Below are 24,655 nucleotides of genomic sequence, written 5' to 3' on the forward strand. Positions count from 1 at the left end.
ATAAATAAATATAAAGTTGTTTTTTCTTTTTAGTGTCCATTGGTTAAATTCAACTGGAAAGCTTTCTCCACTCCTTCAAACAGTAACCCAGTTATTTGAATAATTCATCTCCCTCACCTCCCACCTCATTTCCTCTGTCTCGGCCAGGTAACAGGAAAACGGAAAAAGTGATTTTTCGTTCCAAACACTTCCTCAGCATTTCCAATGACCGCCTCGGAATAAATAGCTGAAGATAGGCAAAAATGAGCGCAAACAGCATCCACTGCCCTTTCTTGGATTCGCCCGGCAATGCGCGTGGGGGCGGGGCGGTGGGCCAGGAGGCGGCGGAGACCAGCGAGGCGCGAGCTGGAGACCGGGGTGGGGGGCAAGCGAGTCCTCCTCTCAGTCTCAGTCTCGACTGAAGCAGCGCGGCTTTCAGGAGCATTGTGCTAGGCTCTGTCAGGAGCGGGGATGGAAAGGCCGGTAAGTGGGGCCGGGACCAGGGCCGGAGGGAGCAGCGTGGACGCCGAGCCGGCGGCCCTGGGCGGCGCGGGGAAGGCGCAGCGCTTCGGCTGCCTCTTCCAGTGTAGTGGGGAAGTTATCTGTGGTCCTGATGGCAGCGCTTTTCTCTCACTCTTAACCTCCCTGAGAAGCGGACTGTGCCTTACGAAGGGTGGCTTACCACGCGTGGCGCCCTGGTTCTTCTCCCCTATTCCCCGGGGAAAGGACGCTCCGACGCGCCTCCCCTGCGCTGGCGGCCAGCTGGGCTCGCCAGTTCCAGCTCCCAGGGGGAGAAAAGCACAACCTGTTTTAACCTGACCCAGAAAGGGGTGTGCGTGTGTGTGTGACAGACGCAGTATTGGCTCCGTGTTGGCACCAAAAACTGCGCTAGGGGTGCAGCCGGCTCTGAAGAGCTCCTTGGTTCGCTCTCTGATGCTCAGCCTCTTCCTGCCTCCTGGCTCTGGCCTCGGGAGGCCATAAAGGGAAAGACAAAGCTCAGCGACACTTTGGAGACAATCGAAAAGCTCTTGCTCATGATTCTTTGAAGGGCGAAGACCCAGGGTCTCCAGAGAGACAGACATTTTGTTTTCGAGATCTGTTTAGAAGATTAAAAATAAAGGGGTGTGTGTGTGTGTGTTCATGTATTGTGTTGGTATAATTAGATAAAAATCCAAGTACAATTAGTACCTCAAGATAATTTTTTTCATATATAGTTTGTCGGCAAGACCACACAGACAATGATTTCACTATCTTTCTAAACAAAAGAGAATGGTGGCCTGCGAGCTAGGGTCGAGCAGATGCTTTTAATCTTGGCAACTATCCTTACAGCAAGGAACCCTTACCTGATTTTGCAAATAAAGAAACAAGAGGAAAGGTTATCCATGTGACTACATGTGTTGTGATCAGGATTTGCACTTAGAAATGCGCAAAGGAAGAGGCACGCATAGGGGCAGTAAAGCTTTTACCAGGTGGGCAGTTACCAGGTAAGACCCAGGCATTTGTGAACCATCATCTTCTTGGCAAGGGTTTTAAATGGCCATTTTTGTTTTCATGATTGCCCTTGACTTGAGTTTTTTTTTTTTTTGCTAATATTGGCATTTACTCTATCTAAGTGCTTTAAATGCTAAATTCTTATAATAACCTAATGAGATAATAGCAACATTTTTTTTAGTGGACATTTGTATCATCTTTATTCTAGGAGCTTTACATACACAATTTCATTTGGTCTTGTTAATCATGAGGTTGATACTGTTATTTTTTGTGAGTCTCAGAAAGGTAACAATGGTTTGCCCTAGCTCACACATCTCCATATATGTTTTAGCCCAGGTCTACTCCCCATAAATATAAATACTGTTGTTTTCAGATTGGTAGTTCTTTCAGTTGTTCTGTATGAACTTGAGGAAAAATACTGTATAAAATCAAAATATGTATATTTTTAAGAGCAGAGCCTTCCTTCTGATTCCTTTTGTTTTAGGCACTGTTTTTTGTTTAACATGGCTGGATCCCAGTCCACAGACACGATTGTATTTTGGTATGCGTCTGCTTGTCTGCTTTCTCTCTTAAAACACAGATTTTCCTTTGTGAGAGCTAATCTGTTTTGTATTCCTCATCACAGCCTCTGCTAGTGCCTCTATTCCCATGTGAAAGAGAGAGAGGCACATGATGACTTTTAAAAATGGTATGAAACTAGAATGCCTGTATCTGTCAACACAATTGACTTAACTGAAAATAAAACAAAATGTGTTGGGCACTAGCAGCAGAGCCTGAGTTTTCTTTTTTTTTCTGACTTTTCTACACAATTAGATAGAATGGGGCAGTCTCAATAATACTGAGAAAATTATTGAGTACTTCTTTAGGCGACTCAAAACCAAAGTCTTGGTGACGCCCCTAGCACAGTGAATAGGGCAACGGCCACATACACCGAGGCTGGTGGGTTAGAGCCCAGCCCGGGCCTGCTAAACAAAAACAACTGCAACCAAAAAATAGCCAGACATTGTGGTGGTGCCTGTAGTCCCAGCTACTCTGGAGGATGAGGCAAGAGAATTTCATAAGCCTAAGAGTTTGGGTTTGCTGTGATGCCACAGCACTCTACTGAGGGTAACATAATGAGACTGCCTCAAAAAATAAAAGAAAAAACAAAGCCTTTATGAATGTGGTATGTGGGAGTGGGTGAGAGGAGGGGACAAGGTGAATATGTGTTATGTTGACAGTTGAATCATCTTAGACGTATGAGGACATGGGGAGAAGTCACAAGGAAGACATCATGCTCATGGTGTGCTTGGGTATCAAGTAATAAAATACATGTGCAGGACAAGAAAGCCCTCAGGCATGGGGTAGCACTGGAGATGGACCACAGGGAAGGGAGATGTCATTACTTCCAAGAGTATCCATCCCAAAATATTCACCAGGAACACTGTGAGGGAGTCCCTCCATCTCTGGCAGTTGGAGTGAATGATATAGAAGGGCCCTTTTAGAGCAGGTCAGTCTCTAGCATGGTGCTCAATGCCAGGCCTTCACCCAGATTGACAGCTCTCACACACACAACCACCTCCAGGACTATATAAGCTGGCCCCAGGAGAGCTGAGCTGAGACTGGTCCCAGTGTTCATCACTTTCGTAATCCCAAACCACAGACCCTGACCAGGACAATTAAGGTTCCTCTTCTTACAGCTATACCCATGAGAAAGACCATGGCCAATGATTAGCAGGTAATTTTCTACCACTACCTATGAAGGGACTTGGTTAGTAACTTCTTCTGCTAAAGGAAATATGAAGCTGATAGACTGATACTAATGTTTATGAAACACCTATTAGTTAAAACTGGAAAATTTAAGCTGACATAATGAGATTAATGTTTGTGAAATACCTGTTTGGTTTGGCACTTCCTCTTTAAAAGATCCTTCATTAAGTTAAAGTCATGGCTATTTCCCAAGTGAAGAAAAGGGCATGCATTAAAGAGGATTAACAAATCCATAGAGGAGGAAAAGGGGGGATATTAGAATCAGGATGGTTCCCACTGGACAGGAAAAGGAAAGAAAAATCCTTGTGGCAAATAAAAGAGGAGAGATTTAGATCTTCAAAATTTAGATCTTCAAGATTTATATCTTCAATACTCCCCCCAGTCCTGCTTATAAGTCTATAAGAAGAAGAACATCATAAAACAATGGAAATCTCAGAAAAATTGAAGGGCAAACTGAAAGATTCAGATGCGAATGTTGGGGAAAATAAACTGTAACAGTGAAGTTACTGTATCCTAAAGGGCTTAGATAAGGCAAATATTGAGAAGGAGCTGATTCCTTCTCAGATTCCTGCAGGTGGAATGCCGTCCTCTGAAATCATATGTGTCTGGGGAGAGGGAGAATATGAAATGATGGATGACTTGAGTACCTGGGAGATAAGAGAAGCTTTTTGGGGGAAAATTATGATGAATTTGGTGTTATTCACAAATTTATTTGCTCATTCATTCATTCAACTGAGAGCCTTCTAAGCAGAAGGAAAACATATATGAACATGTATGTAGGAACTAAAGCAGGAAAGAGCTTGGTGATTTCAAGGCATTGAAAAGCGATGGTGAAATGGAGCTTGGTGTGCATAGAGGAGAACATAGTGACATGAGATTTGAGAGTGTGTTTGGAGGTGCTGAGCTTCAGGAAGTGGGAAATGGGGGCCTAGAGCTCTGGTAAGACATCGGGTAGGGAGAGGCTTTTTTACTAGTATGGCTTCTAGACAGTTACTTGGTGGCTTTCAGAGATTGCTTGACTCTGGAAATCTGGCTAAATACTTCCCAAATTACAGCTGCAAAACTGAATTCAATGTATTCTTCCAGGGCAGTGAAACAGAGACTGCTGTGTGCATGGCACTTTGGGTAATCTCTCACAATAGTGATTTGGTCATAGGCAGTAAGAATATAATTCTATACTGATGTATTCAAATTTCAAAACCAACAATACTTTATACATAGGGAAGGCAAGATGGTGTAATGGTTATGAGATGGGAAGTCAGACTGCCTAGGTTTAAAACCTGTCTCTATTAATTACTTCATAGCTCTGTGACTTTGCCCAAGTTACTTAACATCTCTGTGCCTCATATGCTTCAATTTGAAAATGGTGATAATAGAAAATTAAAGTCCTAGCTACTCGGGAGGCTAAGGCAAGAGAATCGCTGAAGCCCAGGAGTTGGAGGTTGCTGTGAGCTGTGTGAGGCCACGGCACTCTACTGAGGGCCATAAAGTGAGACTCTGTCTCTACAAAAAAAAAAAAAAGAAAGAAAATTAAAGTCCTTTAAATGCCCTATTAAAAAAGAAAAAGCTGATAATAATAAGGCCTCCTTCATAGGATTATGTGAAATATTACATGAAATAATTTATGTGCCATGCTAAGAACAGTGGCTGATACACAATAAATGTTCAATAATAGTCTTAGTAGTTTAGTTATTTTATGTAAAATATAATTTGGGGTATTATTTTGATACATTATCTGGTGTGGGTTTTTTTTTATTTCAATAGTTTATTTTTGTCCTCTGGCCTTTCAATTTAGATAGCCGAGCACCCACTCACTGCCTTAGAGGAGAAATACCACCACAGAAAAAGCAGAAAGGATCTTTTAGTTTTGGAAGCCAAAGTTTTACAATAGCAATAGCGTAGGCATTTGAGTTTCAGAAGACTGAATGCTGAAAGACCAAGGACATGATGTTCATTCCAGAAAGAGTTGATTGGAAGAAAGCAAGCTGATGGAGGAACAAGCTTATCTAACCCTAAGGAAAATAAATATTTTCTAGGCTGGAAGAGCAAAGAACTGCCTGATGTAGACGCTCAGATACCAGTCTGTGTCCTGAAAAAAAGGCTCTGTGCCTGATTACCTGAAGTGGAGAGTTCAGGGGAGTGGAAAATAGAACTTGCCAATAATTGCTGAGAAGCCAGAAAAGGAAGTACCCATGCATCACTTCCCTGGGAAAGACTGGGAAACAGCAGCCGGTCCATCATGGTAAGGGAATGGTAAAACTGAAATGGGCAGATACATGGGAGTTTAGGCAGAGGGCCTTGTAGACTTTCCCTTCACTCAGCACAGGCAGAATCTAAAGGCTGGCTGGGACAACGCAAGAGATCACCAGCTCACAAACTGCAATTGCTGTGATGACTTGAAGGGAACACAGCCATTTTAGTGAATGCCAAGTGAATAGATGGGCCCAACCAATGACGAGTAGCCCCATACCACAGGCTGGCATTATGTAAGCCCCTAGGATTGTAGATGCAATGTCAGAGCTCATAACAAATGTTGGGGGTGGTAGGAGACCAAATTAGAGATTATACAACATTGATTAAAATTAAGCTTGGCCTCTTGGCCTTTTTATATCCAAACAAAAATACAGAGAAAACTTTATTTCATATCTCTAATATAGAAAAATACAGGACACAAGGGGAAATACAGGGAACAGTTATATTGCTCACCCATGCCCCTTAGAATGAACATACCTGTAGACCAAATAAACAGATCCACGGAGCTACTGCAGAGAGAAGTTGCCTTCTCATTTTATAGCAAGGTAATGGCCACAATAACATTCCCTTAAATTCCATCATGTTTTATAAGAAGGCCAAAGGTTTATGTCCAGAGACATCACAGAGACATCAAAATAAAATAATAAGGAAAAAATTAAATTAAAGCCAGTTCTGGTTTTTGAAAGGTACAATTTATAGAAAATTTGCAGCATTTGCAAAATATCTGCTTCCATGAAATTCAAGGCAACCACATACTGTCTCCGAAAAGTAGGTACCCACCAAGTTACATTTTTAATATTAATTTAATGGATTTTGTGGGTGGTGAATGCTATGCCTAACATTTATATTCCCTATTTTTTCTATATTTATGTAAAGTAGTTTGGTTTTCCCTAATGATGCTATAAAATGAGAAGGCAACTTCTCTCTGCAGGAGCTCCGTGGATCTGTTTATTTGGTCTACAGGTATGTTCATTCTAAGGCTGCTTTGAGGCTTTGCTCTTAACAATGGTGGCTTTGGGCGGCGCCTGTGGCTCAGCGGGTACGGGCGCCGGTCCCATATGCCGGAGGTGGCGGGTTCAAACCCAGCCCCGGCCAAATTAAAAAAAAAAAAAAAAAACAATGGTGGCTTTAGGAGCAAGGTCTCAAGTTGGTAGGGATTGCTATCATGAAGGAGCCACACTGCTGCTTTTCCCTTCCCATATCCTGAGCATGCTGTTATTTCTTCCCTGTATAGCCTCTGGTTCTGCTCCCACAAAACTAAAGTTTCTGCTGGGAGAAACTTACCTCGAAATTCCCTGAAGCTTCTTTGGCTTTGTCCAAATCCAACCCCCCATTTCTGTACTTTGCTTTCTGTCTTCAGGTGTTCAGGAGACTCTTCTTTCATCTGTCTGCCTACAGCCTGATTTGGGGGATGACAGCAGTGGTGCTGTGCACAGCACAAGGTAAAGATGCTCAATTCCCCTGCTCAGAATCCAGCCAACACCATTTTTGGAGTGGAGACCTTTGAACACTATTGTTGATGCTATGCTGCACGAATTACTCAAATATAATTTGCTTAGAGGAGTGGGAGTGGTTCTTTCCTCTTTCCACATTTTGTTTTCAAAGTAGAACACTTTGATATTTTGAAGCTGTTTCTGTAGATGAACTAAGCTCATGAAAAATATTCTCTCTAAAATGTCATTTTTGGCTTGGCGCCTGTAGCACAGTGGTTACGGTGCCAGCCACGTACCACCCAGGCTGGTGGGTTTGAATGAGGCCTGGGCCAGCTAAGCAACAATGACAACTGTAACAAAAAATAGTTGGGCATTGTGGCAGGCGCCTGTGGTCCCAGCTACTTGGGAGGCTAAGGTAAGAGAATCGCTTAGGTCCAAGAGTTTGAAGTTGGTGTGAGCTGTGATGCCATGGTACTCTACCTAGGGCGACATAGTGAAACCCTGTCTCCAAAAAAAGAAAAAAAAGAAATAAATAAATTTAAAAATGTCATTTTTTAAAACTTAACTAAATTGAAAAACTTTTAAAACTAATAATTTCCTATGTTTGTAAGGCTATGGGAATACTTGGGAGGAGTATGAATGAATACAATCTTTTTGAAAGATTATCTGGCAGTAAGCCATAAAATTGGTTGTATCTCCAACCAATAGGAAAAATATAGAAAATAATAAAATATAGAGGTTATTGTAGGTTGACATTATCTATTGTCTAGAAAGTGTGGCTATCTCATTTACTTATCTTTGGATTTCCTATTTCTTCCTCCTCTGTTTCATGGGTGGCTATACCCTTCATGGCCTTTTTTTCACTTTTCAGGCTGGTGTTAATCAACATCAGCCTGCTCAGGGCTGAGGAATGCTGGCAAAGAATGAGTATGGGCTTCATGCCCACCTACAACCTTGGCCTTCAGGTTTCTATAGTGTTTATGAACCGACTGGAGGAATCAAAATTGAAGTTCATATCAACAGCAAAGAATTATAAACTTACCACTAAATGATTATTCCAAAGTCAAAAGGGAAAAAAAATCATCCAACAGCTGAATTCTCTAGTTTTGATCTCTTTTCCACTCCTCATTCTAAAAGCAAAAATTTCTTCAAGTCTCTTCTCTGCAAAATTGCAACAAACTTTAGGAAACCTCAACCTTAGCAACAGGCATTGCCTCCCCAAACTTTTCACCTCTTTCAAGAGTACACATTATTAAATCTCAAATTATATAACACACAGGGGTTCTAGTTGGGGTTTAGTATTTGTTGCTATGCCCATCTCTTCATCCCTGATATTGTTGGGAGCCATTTGTGATTTGTCTAGTCTTGTTTGTTTGTTCATTTGTTTTTTCTACTTATACTTGCCAACATTTTATCTATATTATTTGCCTTAAAAAACTAATTTTAGTGTTTCTAATCAAGTCTGCATTTTGGATACCATTTTATCAATTATTGTTTTTATCTTCAGTCACATACCAAAAGACAGGTCAGGAACTAACCCCACTGAAGGAGTTTTCACATATCTAGTATAGCCAGACAAAAAACCTTGGTGAGGTCAGTCCCTGACCCCTATCTCTTTTCTCCTATTGGTATGCCATTGTTTAATTCACTCTTGATTTTTAGAAGGAGGGGTAGGAGGTTTAAAAGTGAGTATGGATTCACTTTACAAGGTTTATTGTTTCCTATTAGATGTAGTTAGAATTAAATATGCCCCTCTGAAAACTACTTCACCCATTTTTGCAAATTTCTATCATTTTATGCAGTCATTGCAATTCAGTTATAATAATTTATGATTTTTACTACAATTTCTCGTATATGTGAGAGTTAAAAGAATACTGTAAAGTTCTAATTATATTAGACATTGTGGACAGGATATAAGGCCACAGGGCAGCAGCTTTTCTGTAGACTATTGTAAATCCAATTTTGGGGAATATTATATGTGTGTTTTAAAAAATTATGCATTTTTTCTTTGAGTAAGTTGTGTGTGTATATATATGCACTATATATATATATATATCAGTTCATAAATGAGTCTATATGCACACATAGAAAGTATAGTTAGTATGTTTAAACATGTTAAGTATTTATATTAAGTATATGAAGGGTATACAAATATGTATTGTTTTCAAACTTTCTACATCCTTATATTTGACTTTTTGCTGTAATTTTTTAATATAAAGAGTGCCAAAAAATGTACACACATTTTAAGAAAAGAAAGAAAGTATTAAAATTGTTATGTCATGTTTGACTTCTGCAATTATAAGAGGTGCTCAAACATGACTTGTTTTCCTCTTTTCTTATGAGTATATATTATTACAATTTTAATACAGTTTTTCCTTTCTTAAAATGTGTACACATTTTGTTCAGCACCCTCTCTATATAGAATTGAAGATTCTGGAGAAGTATAGAAAACTTCTATTATTATTTTGAATTTATAAAGCTTTCTTTTAAATTCTATTAGTTTTTTCTCTATGTATTTCAAAGATATGTTGTTAGGTACATGAAGGTTCATGATTAATATATCTTATTTTATATTGCTCCTTTTATCTTTTTGAAAAAATACTTTTTTTCTGCTTTCAGTGCTTTGTCTTTCCTTCTCTTTTTTCTCTTCTTTTAGATATCCTATCAACTGATGTCAGAACATTTAAATCTATTTCTTAAATTTTCTTTAATCCCTTTCCTATTCTTCTCCCTTTCTGTTGCATTTTAGAAGAATCCCATGGCCTGCTCTTCCTGCTTACTAATTTGCTCTTTAATGGTGTATATTCTTCTAAGTCAGCCAACCTATTGAGATTTTTTTTTCTAACTTTTTACATCTCCAATTGCTACTATTTATAATGTTGGTTGTTATTATACTCAGTGTATATCACATTTATTCATGTCAAAGTGTTTATTGATTTAAGATACCTTTATTCATTTGGTATAGACTTATTCACCTTGTGTTCATTGTTCTTCTTTCATTTGTTAGCTTTCTCAAATGTTTGACTATTTGTTATACATTGAAATTTCCTGTTAAATCATCTATCATAGTGTGAGTAGATAGTATTTGGAGAGGGGAAGAAATTATTACCATAGCATTTAGTGAAAATGAGAGGTGTGGGTGGGTTGTCATTTGGATGTCAAAGCTTCAAAATCCTCTTTGGTACTTATAGCCTCCCAACATATTGTTCTGTTTATCTCTCTACCTCCTGTTCTATAACTAACTCTGCTTCCTGGAGGCAGACACCTCTGTGCTTCCCCTTTCCTTTGTAGGGCATGTGGGGTGTGTGTGTATGTGTGTGTGTGTGGAGTGTAAAGTACTCCTCCATCTTCTTTAAACTGATCACTCTGCCTGTTGTCCTTTGGCTCCTTCTTCCTCTTGGCTTCTACCTCTCCAAATATGAACACACTTGGTGATGCTGCTACCCTATCTGGCAGTTTCCAAGTTCAATCTTATTCTACCTACTTTCAAACTTACAGGGATTCTTCAAAATTTCTGGTAACTGAGAGTTTGCATTCTTGTTTTTCTACTCTGCCACTATCCTTTTAAAGTAAAACAAACATATTTAAACCTATACTTCTCCAGCATCATGTAGGAATATAAATAAATGCTCTTTTCTTTGCATTTTCCTCTTTTTAAAAAATAATTGACTTTGAACATAATTAGAAAAAAGTGTATATGTGTGTGTGCATATTAAAATTTTAAAATATAAATGTTCTTTTATGATTCCATAGTGAAAGTGGTGACCCAGGATAAAAGAGAGAGGCTGAACACTCCTGCTTCCTTAAGATGCTCTCTGCAAACTTCTGAGGAAATCTTGATTGTGACCTGGCAAAAAAAGAAGGCTGGAAGCCCAGAAAACATGGTCACCTACAGCAACTTGCATGGGGTTGTAGTCCAGCCTCCCTATAAAGGCAAGATAAACATCACTGAGGTGGGACTCCAAAACTCAACCATCACCTTCTGGAATACCACCCTGGAGGATGAAGGATGTTACATGTGTCTCTTCAATACCTTTGGTTCTGGGATAATCTCAGGAACAACCTGCCTCACCCTCTATGGTGAGAGTCTTGGAATATATTGTCTCCGTCTGGAAATAGTATTATTAATAGTATTTGTAGTACTTAGTTATTCAGGGTCCTAATCACAAAAATCATCATGAGAAGACATGACCTTTCATGTTACTGTTATTTGCAGAATTCATTGGAGCTACATTGAGTTCTTTGGCTCCAGATAATCTTTTCTCTGGGGGGATCCTGCTGTCAACAAGAGTAAATTAGGACGGTGGTGAGGGCAAAGCATTCTCCATATGCAGTGATGTGATTCAGATCTGGCTTTGCCATTAGCAATAATATGACCCTCTCCAGTCACTGCAGTGATGTTTCTTGGTCTGGACAGTAAGTGTGAAATAAGTCATTCCAAGAGTTCCTTACACCTTTGATTTTTTTGGATCTGAGAACAGAGTCAGATTGGGCTAACATGGAGCCAGGTGTGATCCTTCTCATTTTGCATCAGGGAAGCTCTGTGAAGATTAATAAGGGGACATACAACAGAGGCTTTTCGTACCTAAAACGGTGCCAAGTAGAAATATAACTAATAAGCATTCTTTTAAAATCTAAGAGATGCTTGGTCTGATGAGATTCCTTTCCTCTTAACTAACACGTAGCTGAGATGGAAGGTTAAAAAGTAGGAATAATGAGTAATTTTGGAGCGTTGCATACTTTCTTATGGTTTAAGGAGTGAAAAGACAAACTTAGGGTTATTAATGAAGATTACAGTGACTGTTTAAGCATTCCTGGAATTCTGGTTATGGGGGAAGAGGAGGCTTAGTAGATAAGAATGCAAGGGAGATCTGACAACTCCAAAGGAAGGTTTTTTCACTTATTTTGTCTCTGATGATTAGTCCTTTCCGCAGAAGCTTATGTCAGGCTTTTTGCTACATCATTCATTCTTTCTGTGTCTGCCTTTCTTTCTCCTTCACCACCTTCTTTTTTTCTCTCTCTCTCCCCCCTTCCTTCTTCCTGTCTCATTTTTCTCTTTTTCCTTCTTACATCATATTTTTCTCATTTCTGTTCCTTTTTTCCCTCTTCCTCTTTTTCTTTCTCATATTCGACATCCTTTACCCATAATCTTTTGTATTTTTCCCCCTAAAAACTAGATTCCTCTGAGCCTTCAAGCAAGTAATCCTGCTTTCTTCCACACACACCTTCCTAGACATACCTTATAGCTTTCATCTAAACCAGTCTTGGATACACCACAGGACTCTGACACCCGGTCTGACCACATAAACCACATTCATCTTCTTTAACACCTCTCTCTTCCTTCATGTTTGTTGAATTTAGTAATCTGAGCACTCTTTGGAAAGAGTCAAAGTTCTATGGCCTTGCTTGTCCCAGCCCATTGCCCTCCCCCTGCCTCTTAAACATAGTTATAAACACAGACCAAGCACTGGTTTAGCACTGCCCTTTAATTAGAGCCCTTTGTGTGCTCCAAAGACAACCAAAGAAAGGCAAGTCTGTATTTGGTAGAAAAAAACTCAAGTTTCTTGACTCAAAAAATGAACTCATTAATCAGGAGATATTTAAAGGGAAGCAGGCTACAACTGGCCTGAAAATAATAGGTCTGTTTCTCATAACTAGTTATTTTCTATTAACTCTATCAGGTGATCTCCAAGACCCTTTCAACTATCATTAAAAATTTTTTTTTCTAGTTATTACCTGTGAATTCCTAATTTGTATTCTATGTAGCTCTTCCATAAAGGGATTTCTGAGTTTTCTCTATACATTACATTTACCGATCCAGTTCCAAGCGGAAAATGGCTTTCTCTCCCCAGCAACCCTTCTGGGCTCTCAGTTGTGAGGTGCCATGGTGCTTCTGCTAGAGTAGCCTATATTTGTGGTAGTGCTGTTCAAGAGTTATTGTCAAGCCCTTTTAGAGGAATACTCAGAAGGAGGCAAAGATGCTGCTTTGCCCATGGAAGTAGAGAACAGAATAATTAGGCTTTGGACTGTTAGCGAGAGAAGGGTATCATCTGACTTCTCAATATCCTCTGTCCATCCAGCCCATTTTGCCAGAGAGGGTCTTTCTCATCATGGGTTTCGACAAGGCCAGTCTCCATCCTGTAGTTCAGAGAACCAGACACAGGAAGAAACTGGGAAGTCCTTGGTTTGGGTGGAGTATGCCACCTTATTTTTCTAGTTCCCACTGTCTTTCTATAAGGCTCTTTCTCTCATCTCTCTGAGGAAAATGCAGATTCAGACCAAGTACTTAATTGATAACAGATCCTTTTTTTTTTTTTTTTGTCCCAGTACAGCCCACAGTGTTCCTCCACTACGAGTTCTCTGAAGACCACCTAAATATCACTTGCTCTGCCACTGCCCGCCCAATCCCTGTGATCTCCTGGAAGGGCCTTGAATCAGGGATTGAAAATAGTACTGAGGTTCTGTCTCACCCGAATGGGACCACGTCTGTTACCAGCATCCTTCATGTCAAAGACCCTAAGACTCAGGTGGGGAAGGAGGTAGTCTGCCAGGTGCTGCATCTAGGGACTGTGACGGAGTTCAAGCAAACTGTGAGCAAAGGTAAGAGAAGGCGAGCAAAGACAACTGGGGTTGCATCGGTGTACACACACCGGGAAGGGGATAAATGTCCCATTCTCTGTGGGAGAATCTACTTCAATCTCTGTGGGAGAATCTACTTCAATCTCTTAGTAAAGGAGCTTGGTTGGGAGAGAATGGGGTAAGAAAGGAAGGAAAATCAGTGGAGGAAGCAAATAAAGCAGATTTTACTTTGGTAAATGTGATACATTGCCCACTTATCAAATGCTGTTGCTGGGATCTATTTATTCATGTATTTCTTTCATTCTACAATCATTTACTGAGTGTCTATTATATGTCAGACTTTGGGGCGAACATGAAAAATCACATCAGTTAGCAAGACTCTGTCCCTGCACTCAGAAAGCTTCTAGTCTACTAGGGAACACAGAGAAGCAGCTTGGCAATTGTAAAAGTACACGTTAAATGCTTCAGTAAAAAATTTACAGTGCACCATGGGAGCACTGACGTTGGGGATGAGGGGTATGAGCTCAATATGGAGGTGGGGAGATTGGGGGATTTCCTGGAAGAAGTGACATCTATGATGAAAACTTTTGCATTATCTACATTGCAAGGAAGGGGAGAATGTCAAGTGTTTTCATCCTCATTTTAAAACAAACTCCTTCCATCAAAGTCTCCTTTTCTTTCTTGTGTTTCTATCTGAGCTGCTGTCTTTGGCCCATATGGACACAAGAGATGAGAATTATGGGTGGGAAAGTGAAGGAAGCAGTGCTTTTAGAAGCAGGAAGTTTTAGCAGAAACAGCCAGTTTTCTTTCTCCATGTAGTTTTGAAGCACTAACTCTGAATGAAAGGCTCAGTAATAAGCCACCTAAAAACTATTAACTGCTCTTTGGCGGAGGGAGATGGGAGGCATTTGGATCCATAAAACCCAGGAAAGCTTTCCTCTTGCCTCATGGGCAAAGTGCCCTCTAAGGAATGTCTCTTGTGGGCATGTCTGGGGTCACTGAAAACCCAGACAAATCAGAAAGTGGCTTAGGTAAATTTGGTCTAAAAGACTTGCAGTGTTGGACTTGAAAATCTGTGAAGAGATCTGCAGATCCAGCCACTGCAAAAGGTAAATTTTCCTAGAAAACAAAAACCTGAACTAGGTTCAAGGCATTCTTTTCCAAGAATGCCAAATTTGATATATCACTTAAAACATGTACATGCCATTTGTATAATGGTTATTTATCCTGTAAACATGTACTAAAAATCTGCCAAGCTGAAAGCATTATGTCAAGCCCTGGAATTATAGAAATTAGACAAATCCCTGTCTGAAGGTACTTGTTCAAATTGGGATGTGACAAATTCCATTATGGAGTATGGAGAAGCTTCTGTACACTCTCAAATCAAGGAGCTCTTCCTTTGCCTTTCTATTGCAAAGTGACACCAAGGAGTTGACATTTGGGCTGAGCTGCATTTATTGACTACTGAAAAGAGGTTTAATAACAAAGGCATAGATTAGAAGAAATTCAATAAAAAACATTGAGATGAGTTATTTCTTGGAGTAAATAAAAGTCATGAGAGTCATGATTTTCTCCTTTATACATCTCTATATTTTCCATAATTTTCTCAATAAACTATGTATTATTCAATGGACAGTGTGTCAAATAATTTGTGCTTTGGAAGTAAACTGACTTTTGACTAAGTCTTGGCTCTCTCATGATCTTACTTAACTTTCCTGAACCTCATTTTTTAAAAATCTGTTAGATAATAATAATACCTAACTCTTTGAATGTTTTGAGGATTAAATGAGATAACATATCCAAAGCTAGGTAGTAACCAGATAAAACATGTTAGCTGTTACTAATATCTGAAGTTATTAAAATAATAAGAAGTCATGAAAATAGATCTCCATGTGTATGTACTTAAGGATAATTTTAATTTAGAGCACAACTCCAGTAACAACTTACCATAAATACTACTTTATCACTTTGGGTCTCAATTTATCTTCTTGTGACTTTGTTTTTCTTTTTCTTTCTTCAATATCCATAGGCTATTGGTTTTCAGTTCCTCTATTGCTAAGCATTGTTTCCCTGGTAATTCTTCTGGTCTTAATCTCAATTTTATTATACTGGAAACATCACCGGAATCAGGACTGAGGTAAGTCATCACAGGGAGTACAAAAAATGACACAAGTTAAATGATATTTTAAATAACAATTTCTGGTTCCTTCAAAGACATAAATAATAGAATGATTCCATTCCAATCATAATGGAATCATTTGATGGCAGAACCGAAAAAAGAAGTCTGGCACCCAAGCAGGGTCCTTTCCCTTAAGGAGAAGAAAAATTATCTCTTTTTATAGCATTCCACAGGCCATCTGCCCATTTAAGAGACTGTAAAATTCTCAATTATGGTCACTAATTAGGTAGCATTTTCCATGTTGTACCCCATGATGTCTCAAACACAATAGGCAGCATGCAGGTGACCCTTCCTTATCATTGTGCCTTTCTAGACTGTAAATCTCTTTATCCTCCACAACATCTATTATAGCCTCTTTTATATTCCAGGTGCTCAATAAATGTTAATTTATTTAATGAATGAATGAATGTAAAGATGGATAGATTTTTCAAAGTGATGTTTTTCAACTCCCTTTCTCTAATTGTAAATTCAGTGCCTCATAAATTCCAGTCTAAGATAATGTGAGCCATAATAAAACAAGAAACACCATAAAAAAAGAGAAATGAACTATAATACAGAGAGAGAGAATTAAATTTCTCCAATTTTTGAAGACAGCGCACAATTTACTAAAGCAGCACAAAGCTGCAATTTACTTTATATGTAATGGGGATTTCCTAGGGCATGGGGTAACATGGAAGTTTCCTCCATCTCAGATGGTTGAAGGATAGGTATCAGGAAAGATAAAATGTTAGCTTTGGTAGTTATTTTGAATTTTGTTAATTTTGAATCCACAATTTTAAGCTTTGCAAGTTTTTTGAATTTCTCTCAAATGCCACCCTTTCCCCCTACATTGTTCATATTTTAAGTTTTTTGACCACTTTATTTTGCATAAGTCTCATCAGGTTAGTTCTTATAAATTTGTAATACAAGCAACAATCTTCATTGTCAGTGGCCTTTTTGCAAAAGTAGGTAAAAGTATTTGTCTGTTCAGGAGAAGAGATTACAAATCAGATAATCTTTTTCACATAAATATAAGCCCATTGAACCCATGGTTCTATTATAATGCGTTACATTTTTTAATCTGTGCTTATTGTTACTGCCCTATTCCATTGGAAAGGGCAAGCAGAAAAGTATATTCAAGTTAATTTTTTATGGTTCCTTTTATAATACAGTCCATTCAAGCCCAAGGTAAATTTCACCAGAAAGGAACATTTGCAAACTACTGGCATTTGTTCATTACACAAGTCTTATATTTCCTGAGAAATACAGTTGTTCAATACCACATCTGATTCCTGAAATAAAGGATTCAACTTATCTTTGTGCCCACGTTTTTCCTTATTATCAGCTATACACCCGAACCTGGGTTGAATCGTGTAAGCACTGGGATTGTCATTTACCGATAATATCTTCATAACCTATGGACAATTCAATTACTCTCTCTGAATGTCCAGTAGCATATTTTGAATCACTGGATTCTTCATTGGTTTTAAAATTTTTAATTTCAGGAGATTTGTTTACATATACTTACTGCTAGTAAGTAAATGCTGGAGGCTTAAATGCTAGGCCTAAGGTAGTACTTACTAGTTCATTAAGACCAAACCTTAAGTTATAGAATAAGTTGGGAGAAGGGAAAGAAAATCACAGAAGGTAGTGACACTTTCTATTTCTACAAGTAACAAATTCTGGTGGTTAATTTGTGAGGAAGGGGACTAGCCCTATATATTTGCCTTTTCCTTTTTCTTTTTTTTTTTTTTTTTTGTAGAGACAGAGTCTCACTTTATGGCCCTCGGTAGAGTGCCGTGGCCTCACATAGCTCACAGCAACCTCCAACTCCTGGGCTTAAGCGATTCTTTTGCCTCAGCCTCCCGAGTATCTGGGACTACAGGCGCCCGCCACAATGCTCAGCTATTGCCTTTTATTTTTTCTTACCCTTACTATTGTTTTATTTCTCTTTTCCTTTCCATCATCTTCTGAAAACAAAATTTTGGATGGGCAGGGAAACCTGATCAGACAAAATGACAAAGGGTTTTGAACTTAGTGACCTGAAAAATAAAAATGATGCTATGAATAGAAAAAGAGAAGTGAGGATGTAGAGCTGAATGTGTGTGTGTGTGTGTTTGGAGTTTGTAGAGAGGTAAAGAAGAGGAGGGAGAAAGAGATTCATTTTTTAATTATTGGGTATGAACACAGAATCATTTCCACATAGCTTACCCAACAGCCAGTAAGAAAAATCCAGTAAGTCTGTTAAGTAGACTCTTAACAGGATCAACTCTTCGTTAGATAAATGACCAAAAAGGAATGAGCAAAAAGTGTACTTTTTACCCTAATCATTTTTAATTGCCCATAAAAGCTAAGTAAATGTATAGTTTCTGCACAGAGGGGTAATCGCTAATGACTGATACTATCCTTAGACTCCTTTTACTTTTCTTGAGATTTTGTATAATGTTGGTCTTTTTCAACTGTAAAGCTGCAGATAGCACCATTCCTGATGAGACCATCACAGTTACTTCCCTGGAGACTACCATAAGAAGACTAAGAAACTCTGAAAGAATATTCTTTTTTTTTTCATGAATCCAGTATTTCATTACTGAAATGGAAAGTAAGAAAGAACTAAAATTCCCTAGGAAAAATTTCCACCATCTCATAATACTTCTTTCTATTAAAACCCAGTGATGTCATATGTTTTTCCCTTCTACATATATGAGCATGTAGTTAAAATTTTGGATTGAGAATAATCTTTTATTTCTCATTAGTCAATCCACCAAAGATTGCATGCTTCTCAGAAGCAATAAAAGAAAGTTCACTTTAGGATAGATCATCATAGAAAAAACACCTAATTTTTAGGCATCTTCCTTTTTTTTTTTTTTTTTGAGATAGAGTTTCACTATGTCACCCTTGGTAGAGTGCTGTGGCATCACAGCTCACAGCAACCTCCAACTCTTGGGCTTAAACAATTCTCTTGCCTCAGCCTTCCAAGTAGCTGGGACTACAGGCGCCTACCACAATGCCTGCTTATTTTTTTTTTTGTAGTTATCATTGCTGTTTAGCAGGCTCAGGCTGTGTTCGAACCTGCCTGCCTTGGTGTATGTAACTGGTGCCCTAACCACAGTGTGGGTGCCAAGCCAGGGGCATCTTTCTTGAGAATGGCTATTCTCTTTTGTTTTGTTTGATTGGGTCACAGATGAGTTGGAAAACAATAGAAAATTTGGACAATTATGTGAAATTCATATTCCAAACTTCACTTTTTTGTATACTAGCTATTTTATGTGGAAATGTATTTTTACCTACATGATCTGGATATTTACCATGATTTTCTTCACTTCAGACTAGCCTAACCTACGAATGGGCTCTTAACATTGCAACAATGGCAATGTTTGTAAAATGCTATTTCCTGGGTGGCAGCACGTCACTTTCTTCTATTTGAAGCTTAGTACTCTGTCATGCAACAAAGATATTTATACAGTAAACAGTTTGTGATGGTGCTATTGGTTATTAGTTGGAAGGATGGCACAAATAATATTTGTTCCTCCAAAAGTAAAGATCTTTGATTTGCTAAAAAATTGTACTTAACGTTTCCCAAGCAAAAGCTGGATGAATGGTAATACCTACCCCTACCTCAGTATACTCATAGTTCTAGGAAGAAGTGTGATGCAATATATAAGAATAACAATGGGGAACTTTTATTGACCTACTTAGGTGAGCATTGCTGGGACAGATCTTGTTCCAAGGCCGTTTTTCTGTAAGTACAGTAGAATCTCTGTAAGTTGACCACCCAGGAAACTGCCACATACTGAGGTGGTCAACATAAGGAAGTAGGCCTATTATACACTGACACATAAATGTGGTGCATGTCCAGTCTATGAAAATCAGGTCAATTTAAGGAAGTGGTCAATGTAGGGAGGTGATCAACTATGGAGGTTCTACTGTATTTTATAAATTTTGCATGGGTACAAATGGCACCCATCATGCCAAAACAGCAGGACATAGTCTTATTCACAAAGTCCTTACCTAACAGACCCTTAAAGCCTGGATTTTCTTGCCTAGAGCTGGGTTTTTGTTTTGTTTGTTTGCTTGTTGTTTTTTTTTTTTTTTTTTTTTTGCTTTTTATCCCTCCTGTTACCTTCCTATGATAGAAACAAACCCACAGAGACTTAAGTGACCCGAATTTTGAGTTTCAGTCTATAAGTGAGGATCACCTCTAGGAATAAGACATCTCAGCCTCCTTCACATTCATTCATGCCACATATGTGTTTCCTTAGCTTTTTGGCCATGGGGCTGTTTTCAGATTAGTTATCAACATTAGTGTCATCTTTTAGACTAATTGGTGAAAAACAAGAAGGATGAGAAAATCCTCCAGCTAATCCTCTGACACTTCTGCTCCTGGTATATCCTTTATTGAACATCTGTTCCCACCTGATCATGCACTTCAGGGGTATAAGCATACTACTAAGCTTGGCTCTGAACAGATCCAAGATTTCATCCCCCACTACCAAGAGAAGCCAACTTGATGGTCTTTAAATTGGAAAAGTTTGGTTCACTCAACATACCTTAACTGAGGGGGTAACATCATAAATGCTGTATTAACTTTCTATTGCTTCTCTATCAAATTATCACAAATTGAGTATCCTATGGTTCTGGAGATCAGGAGTCCAACCTGGGTTTCACTGGGCTGAAATCAAGGTGTCCTGGGGACTACATTCCTTTCTGGAGATTCTAAAGTCTATCCCTTTTGTTTTTCCTTTTTTAGCTTCTAGATACTACCCACATTGTTTACCTTTGTCCTTTTCTTCTTCAAAGGCAGCAATGGCCACTTGAGTCTTTCTCACATGGAATCACCCTAACTCTGACACTCCTGCTTCCTCTCTTCCTTTATCACCCTTCCTTTCTCATCCTGCTTGTTTTTCACCAGGACTGTTGTGATTATATTATGTGATACAGGATAAGCTTTCTGTCACAAGATCCTTAATTTAATCATATGGGTGAAATCCCAAATCTCTTTTGTCATGCAAAGTAACATATTCACAGGTTCCTGGACTTAGGATGTGGACATCTTTGAGGGACCATAATTATGATTATTACCTCAAAGGCTCTAAGAGAGTGTGGCAATGAGCTGGGTAGGGACGCAATTGTTAACGACCTCCCAGTGCAGCATTCCCTCTGTATAATTCCATCATAGTTTTATTTGTGGTAACTCTTATGTCATAGGATATCAGAACCTCCTCAGAACTCTGATTACATTACAATGAGGCAAGACGTCATTTTTCAAGGTTATATTTTATCTTTCAAGTTCATAATGCAGAAGCATTACTTCTGCTTTCTCTAGTTTTCTACTCATCACTAACTGTAATATTGCAAAGACTAAGGTTTTTAAAACTGGAATCTCAATTCTTGTGTATTTCTTGCTTCTCTCTACTCCCACCCCCTCACAGAGGCAAGTAATTCTGACTTCCTTTAATGCCTCAGTTATAAGCAATTTCAGTAGATTCTCTGTGGAAGGTCAAACTGGGAAAGTTATATTTATTGCTATGTAAAGTGATAGTAGGCATAAACAAATTAGTCTTAACTCATTTATCATAATTAATGGGAATTTCTGATTCTCTAATACTTACAAACTAGTGTTATGAAGCAGTGGTAGATTTTAGGAGCTGCAAACTAGTGTTATAAAGCATTTGTAGATTTTAGGAGCCCCAATATTTTCCGTATCATTCTCAGAATTCATTGAAATTCCTACTTGTACACCCAAGTTGATTCCAACAGCCTATATGCAATAGAGCAGCTCATCCACTAACAGGCCTTTCTTAAAAAAACAGAGAAATATATGTATAGTTGATGAAATATATCAGGTAGAGGCTTGGCGCCTGTGGCTCAAGTGACTAAGGCGCCAGCCACATACACCTGAGCTGGCGGGTTCGAATCCAGCCCAGGCCCGCCAAACAACAATGATGGCTACAACAAAAAATAGCTGGGCATTGTGGCAGGCGCCTGTTGTCCCAGCTACTTGAGAGGTGGAGGCTGGAGAATCACTTAAGCCCAGGAGTTGGAGATTGCTGTGAACTGTGATGCCACGGCACTCTACCGAGGGTGACAGCTTGAAGCTCTGTTTCAAAAAAAAAGAAATATATCAGGTAGAAAAATGGCTAAAAATGTTAGAAAAATAAAGAAACTGAAGTCTCGCGTGTGTGAAGTACAATTTTCATCAATAAATTTGGCCTTTTACAATAACCATATTGTAAAATAAAATATAATTTACTCTAACAAATAGAGAATGAATAGGATTTTATAATTCAAACATGCAAGTCAGTTTTGCAAAAGTCACAACTTCAGTGTTAAGTTCTACATTTCTTGAGAGACCATTGTGGAAATTTCTATAAAGGGGAGATTATCACAGGAGAGTCTCTTGCCCTTCTCAGTAGACAAACTAGATAGAATTTCATGATCAATGTCTAGTTCTTCTAGTTCTGGGAGTCTCAGTGGTCACTGGTTTATAAATTCTCCAACCTTCTCACATACTTATACAATGAATAGACAGCATTAGCCTTGTGTTTTGGAAGTCCTCTAAAGATTTTTCATTAAATACCTTTTGGATCTGTGTACACTATTTTCTTTTAATATTTTTTAAAATATTGTGTGTTAGTTTTTACTATATTATTTTTACCATTTACTTTTTTAAATTGAGAAATAAAAATTCTATGTATTTACAGTGTAGATAATATTTGGATGCATGTATACATTATAGAATGGCCAAATCAAGCTAATTAGCATATGTGTTCTCTCACATACTTTTTGCGGTGAAAACATTTAAAATCTACTCACAGCAAATTTTAAGTATATCATACATTGTTGTTAACAACTGTAGTCACCACGCTGTGCAGTAAATCTTTGAACTTCTTACTCCTAACTAAAATTCTTTTAATCTTAACCAGGGTTGCATAAAACAAAGAAATTGAATATGATGTTTTATTCCTTCAATATTTCTGACTTCAAGAGTTAAACATTTTTAACCATTAATCCTACTGAGGATTATTGTAAATAACACATAGAATTGTTTGTTTCCAATCAGTCATTTTTATTTGCAACTATAAACAATTACTTAGTCATTTTTATCAAGTCCTCAATCTACATATTAGCTGAGTACCTTTGGACAAGCCATTTAACCTTTCTTTGACTTGTTTTCCTCCTTTGGTAAGATAGGGGTAATAATTTTAACTATATCTCATAAGAGTGTTGTGAAGATTTAAAGGGAATATATTCAAGAGCTTAGAAAAGTCACTAAAAGCAATGGTATTCTAGGAGACTGGCTTGGGGGCAAAGGAGTGAGTGCTTATTAGTAGCTTTTGCCAACTTCTGTGATATAAATATTCTTACCGTCCTCAATTTCTAGCTACCAACAATTTTACCAATATCATTTAAGGCTCCAGCACACCAATGCAATATAGTAAGTTTCTAATAAATGTTAGTTCCTGTGATTACTAAATCTAAGGGGGTTTTTTTGGTTGTAGTAATGTGTATTTTTATGAACTGTATAAATGTTGAAGGAGGGGCAAGTTTAAAGAGGTAAATGGAGGGACAGACATAGGGACTGTGTAAGTTAAGTGAGTTTTGAGGAAGATTTCAGAAGTTATCTGAATTTGTTTGGATATATGGGCAGAACTGTTTGCATGGGAGAAGAACACATACAGTAAACCTTCACTTAACCTTGTCAATAGGTTCTTGAAAACTGCAATTTTAAGTAAAATGACATACAAAGCAATTTTACCGTAGGCTAATTGATACAAATAAGAGTTTAGCTCCTATGACATATTTCTGGTCACAAAAACATCACCAAATTTCTAAATAAAGACCAGAATACATGCAATATTAAAGATTGAAATAAATGTCAGCTGTACTTGTGAATGTTGTACATTCAACAAAGATCAGTTATCTCAAAGTGAAATAATTATTTGCCCAATGAATCTGGTTCAGGGGTTTGCATGGCCAGAGCCTATACCCTGGCAGCTCAGGGCACAAGGCAGGAACCAGCCCTGGACAGGAGCCATTCCATTGTAGGGCACACTCACATGCACCCACACTCACTTAGACTGGGGCAGTTTAAACACACAGATTCCGTTGACACATAGCACATCTCTGGAATGTGGGAGGAAACTGGAATACCCAAAGAAGACTCACACAAACATAGAAAGTGCAAGCTCCACATAGACAATGGCTTTGGATGGGAATTGATTTCTTTTTTTCTCATCAGTGTTATAATAAAATAACTTTGAACAAAACCTGCTGTGTAAGTCGATTAAGTAGCAGTCTTGAGCGAAGTTTAGAGTAGAAATAAGCCCAGGGGCAAAGAATCAAAAAATATATGTACCAAAAGCCTACGTGTACTGAAATGGATTTGTGATTCCTAAAGTGACTTCTTGATATGGCAATCTTAATTCTTTTTGAAGAAAATAAACTGTTTTGGTTAAACTCTTTTTTTTTTTAGGGTGAGAATGTGGTAAGGACAATTACTCAAGTTAGCATGTGAGTCAGGGGTACAGTGAGGATAGTTCTGGTAAGCATGTGTTTGAATGGGTTTCCAGGAAACTAAGTTGCTGGATGTCGGGTAGAGAAGCTATCTGGAGGTGGTTGTTGATCCAAAGTTGCCCTAAGTTGCTCAAGAGCACTGATTCACAGATTTTTCCCCAATCCTTACTATGAATTGGCTGTTCTCCCTTCTCATCACTAAACAGTTTCTTCACCCTCCATTTTATTTGTCTTAAACATACCTTAAACATAGTTTCTGTTCCCTTATAACATTAGTTCATAGAAGATACAATCCAAAAAACAAAATTTTTTTTTCAGATCACAGGAAAAGACAAAAAGAAATCATAATCTCTAGGTATGCCCTGCATATTTGCGAATTAACCAGTACTCAGGAGATCCTTAGGCATTATTTCCCGGGATTACCTATGTCCTTTTGAAGAAAGACCTGGTCCCCTAATATATTAGTCCAGGAACGTTTACTTCTTTATGTTGCCAATGA

At 38.4% G+C, this 24,655-nt stretch overlaps 1 protein-coding gene across 1 annotated transcript in view; it reads left to right on the forward strand.

The window, feature by feature from the left end:
* The first annotated feature begins 248 nt into the window (after positions 1–248).
* Positions 249–24,655, forward strand: part of LOC128567864 (OX-2 membrane glycoprotein-like) — a 32,157-nt gene continuing 7,750 nt past the window's right edge. Inside the window, exons 1-6 of the mRNA XM_053565430.1 lie at positions 249–462; positions 5,256–5,461; positions 6,833–6,914; positions 10,659–10,985; positions 13,233–13,505; positions 15,514–15,621. Of these exons, the coding sequence (XP_053421405.1) occupies positions 5,459–5,461; positions 6,833–6,914; positions 10,659–10,985; positions 13,233–13,505; positions 15,514–15,620 (792 nt within the window). The 5' untranslated portion in view covers positions 249–462; positions 5,256–5,458 and the 3' untranslated portion in view covers position 15,621. The remainder of the gene's footprint in view (positions 463–5,255; positions 5,462–6,832; positions 6,915–10,658; positions 10,986–13,232; positions 13,506–15,513; positions 15,622–24,655) is intronic.

This window comes from Nycticebus coucang, chromosome 16 (assembly GCF_027406575.1).
Source record: "Nycticebus coucang isolate mNycCou1 chromosome 16, mNycCou1.pri, whole genome shotgun sequence".
NCBI lineage: Eukaryota > Metazoa > Chordata > Mammalia > Primates > Lorisidae > Nycticebus > Nycticebus coucang.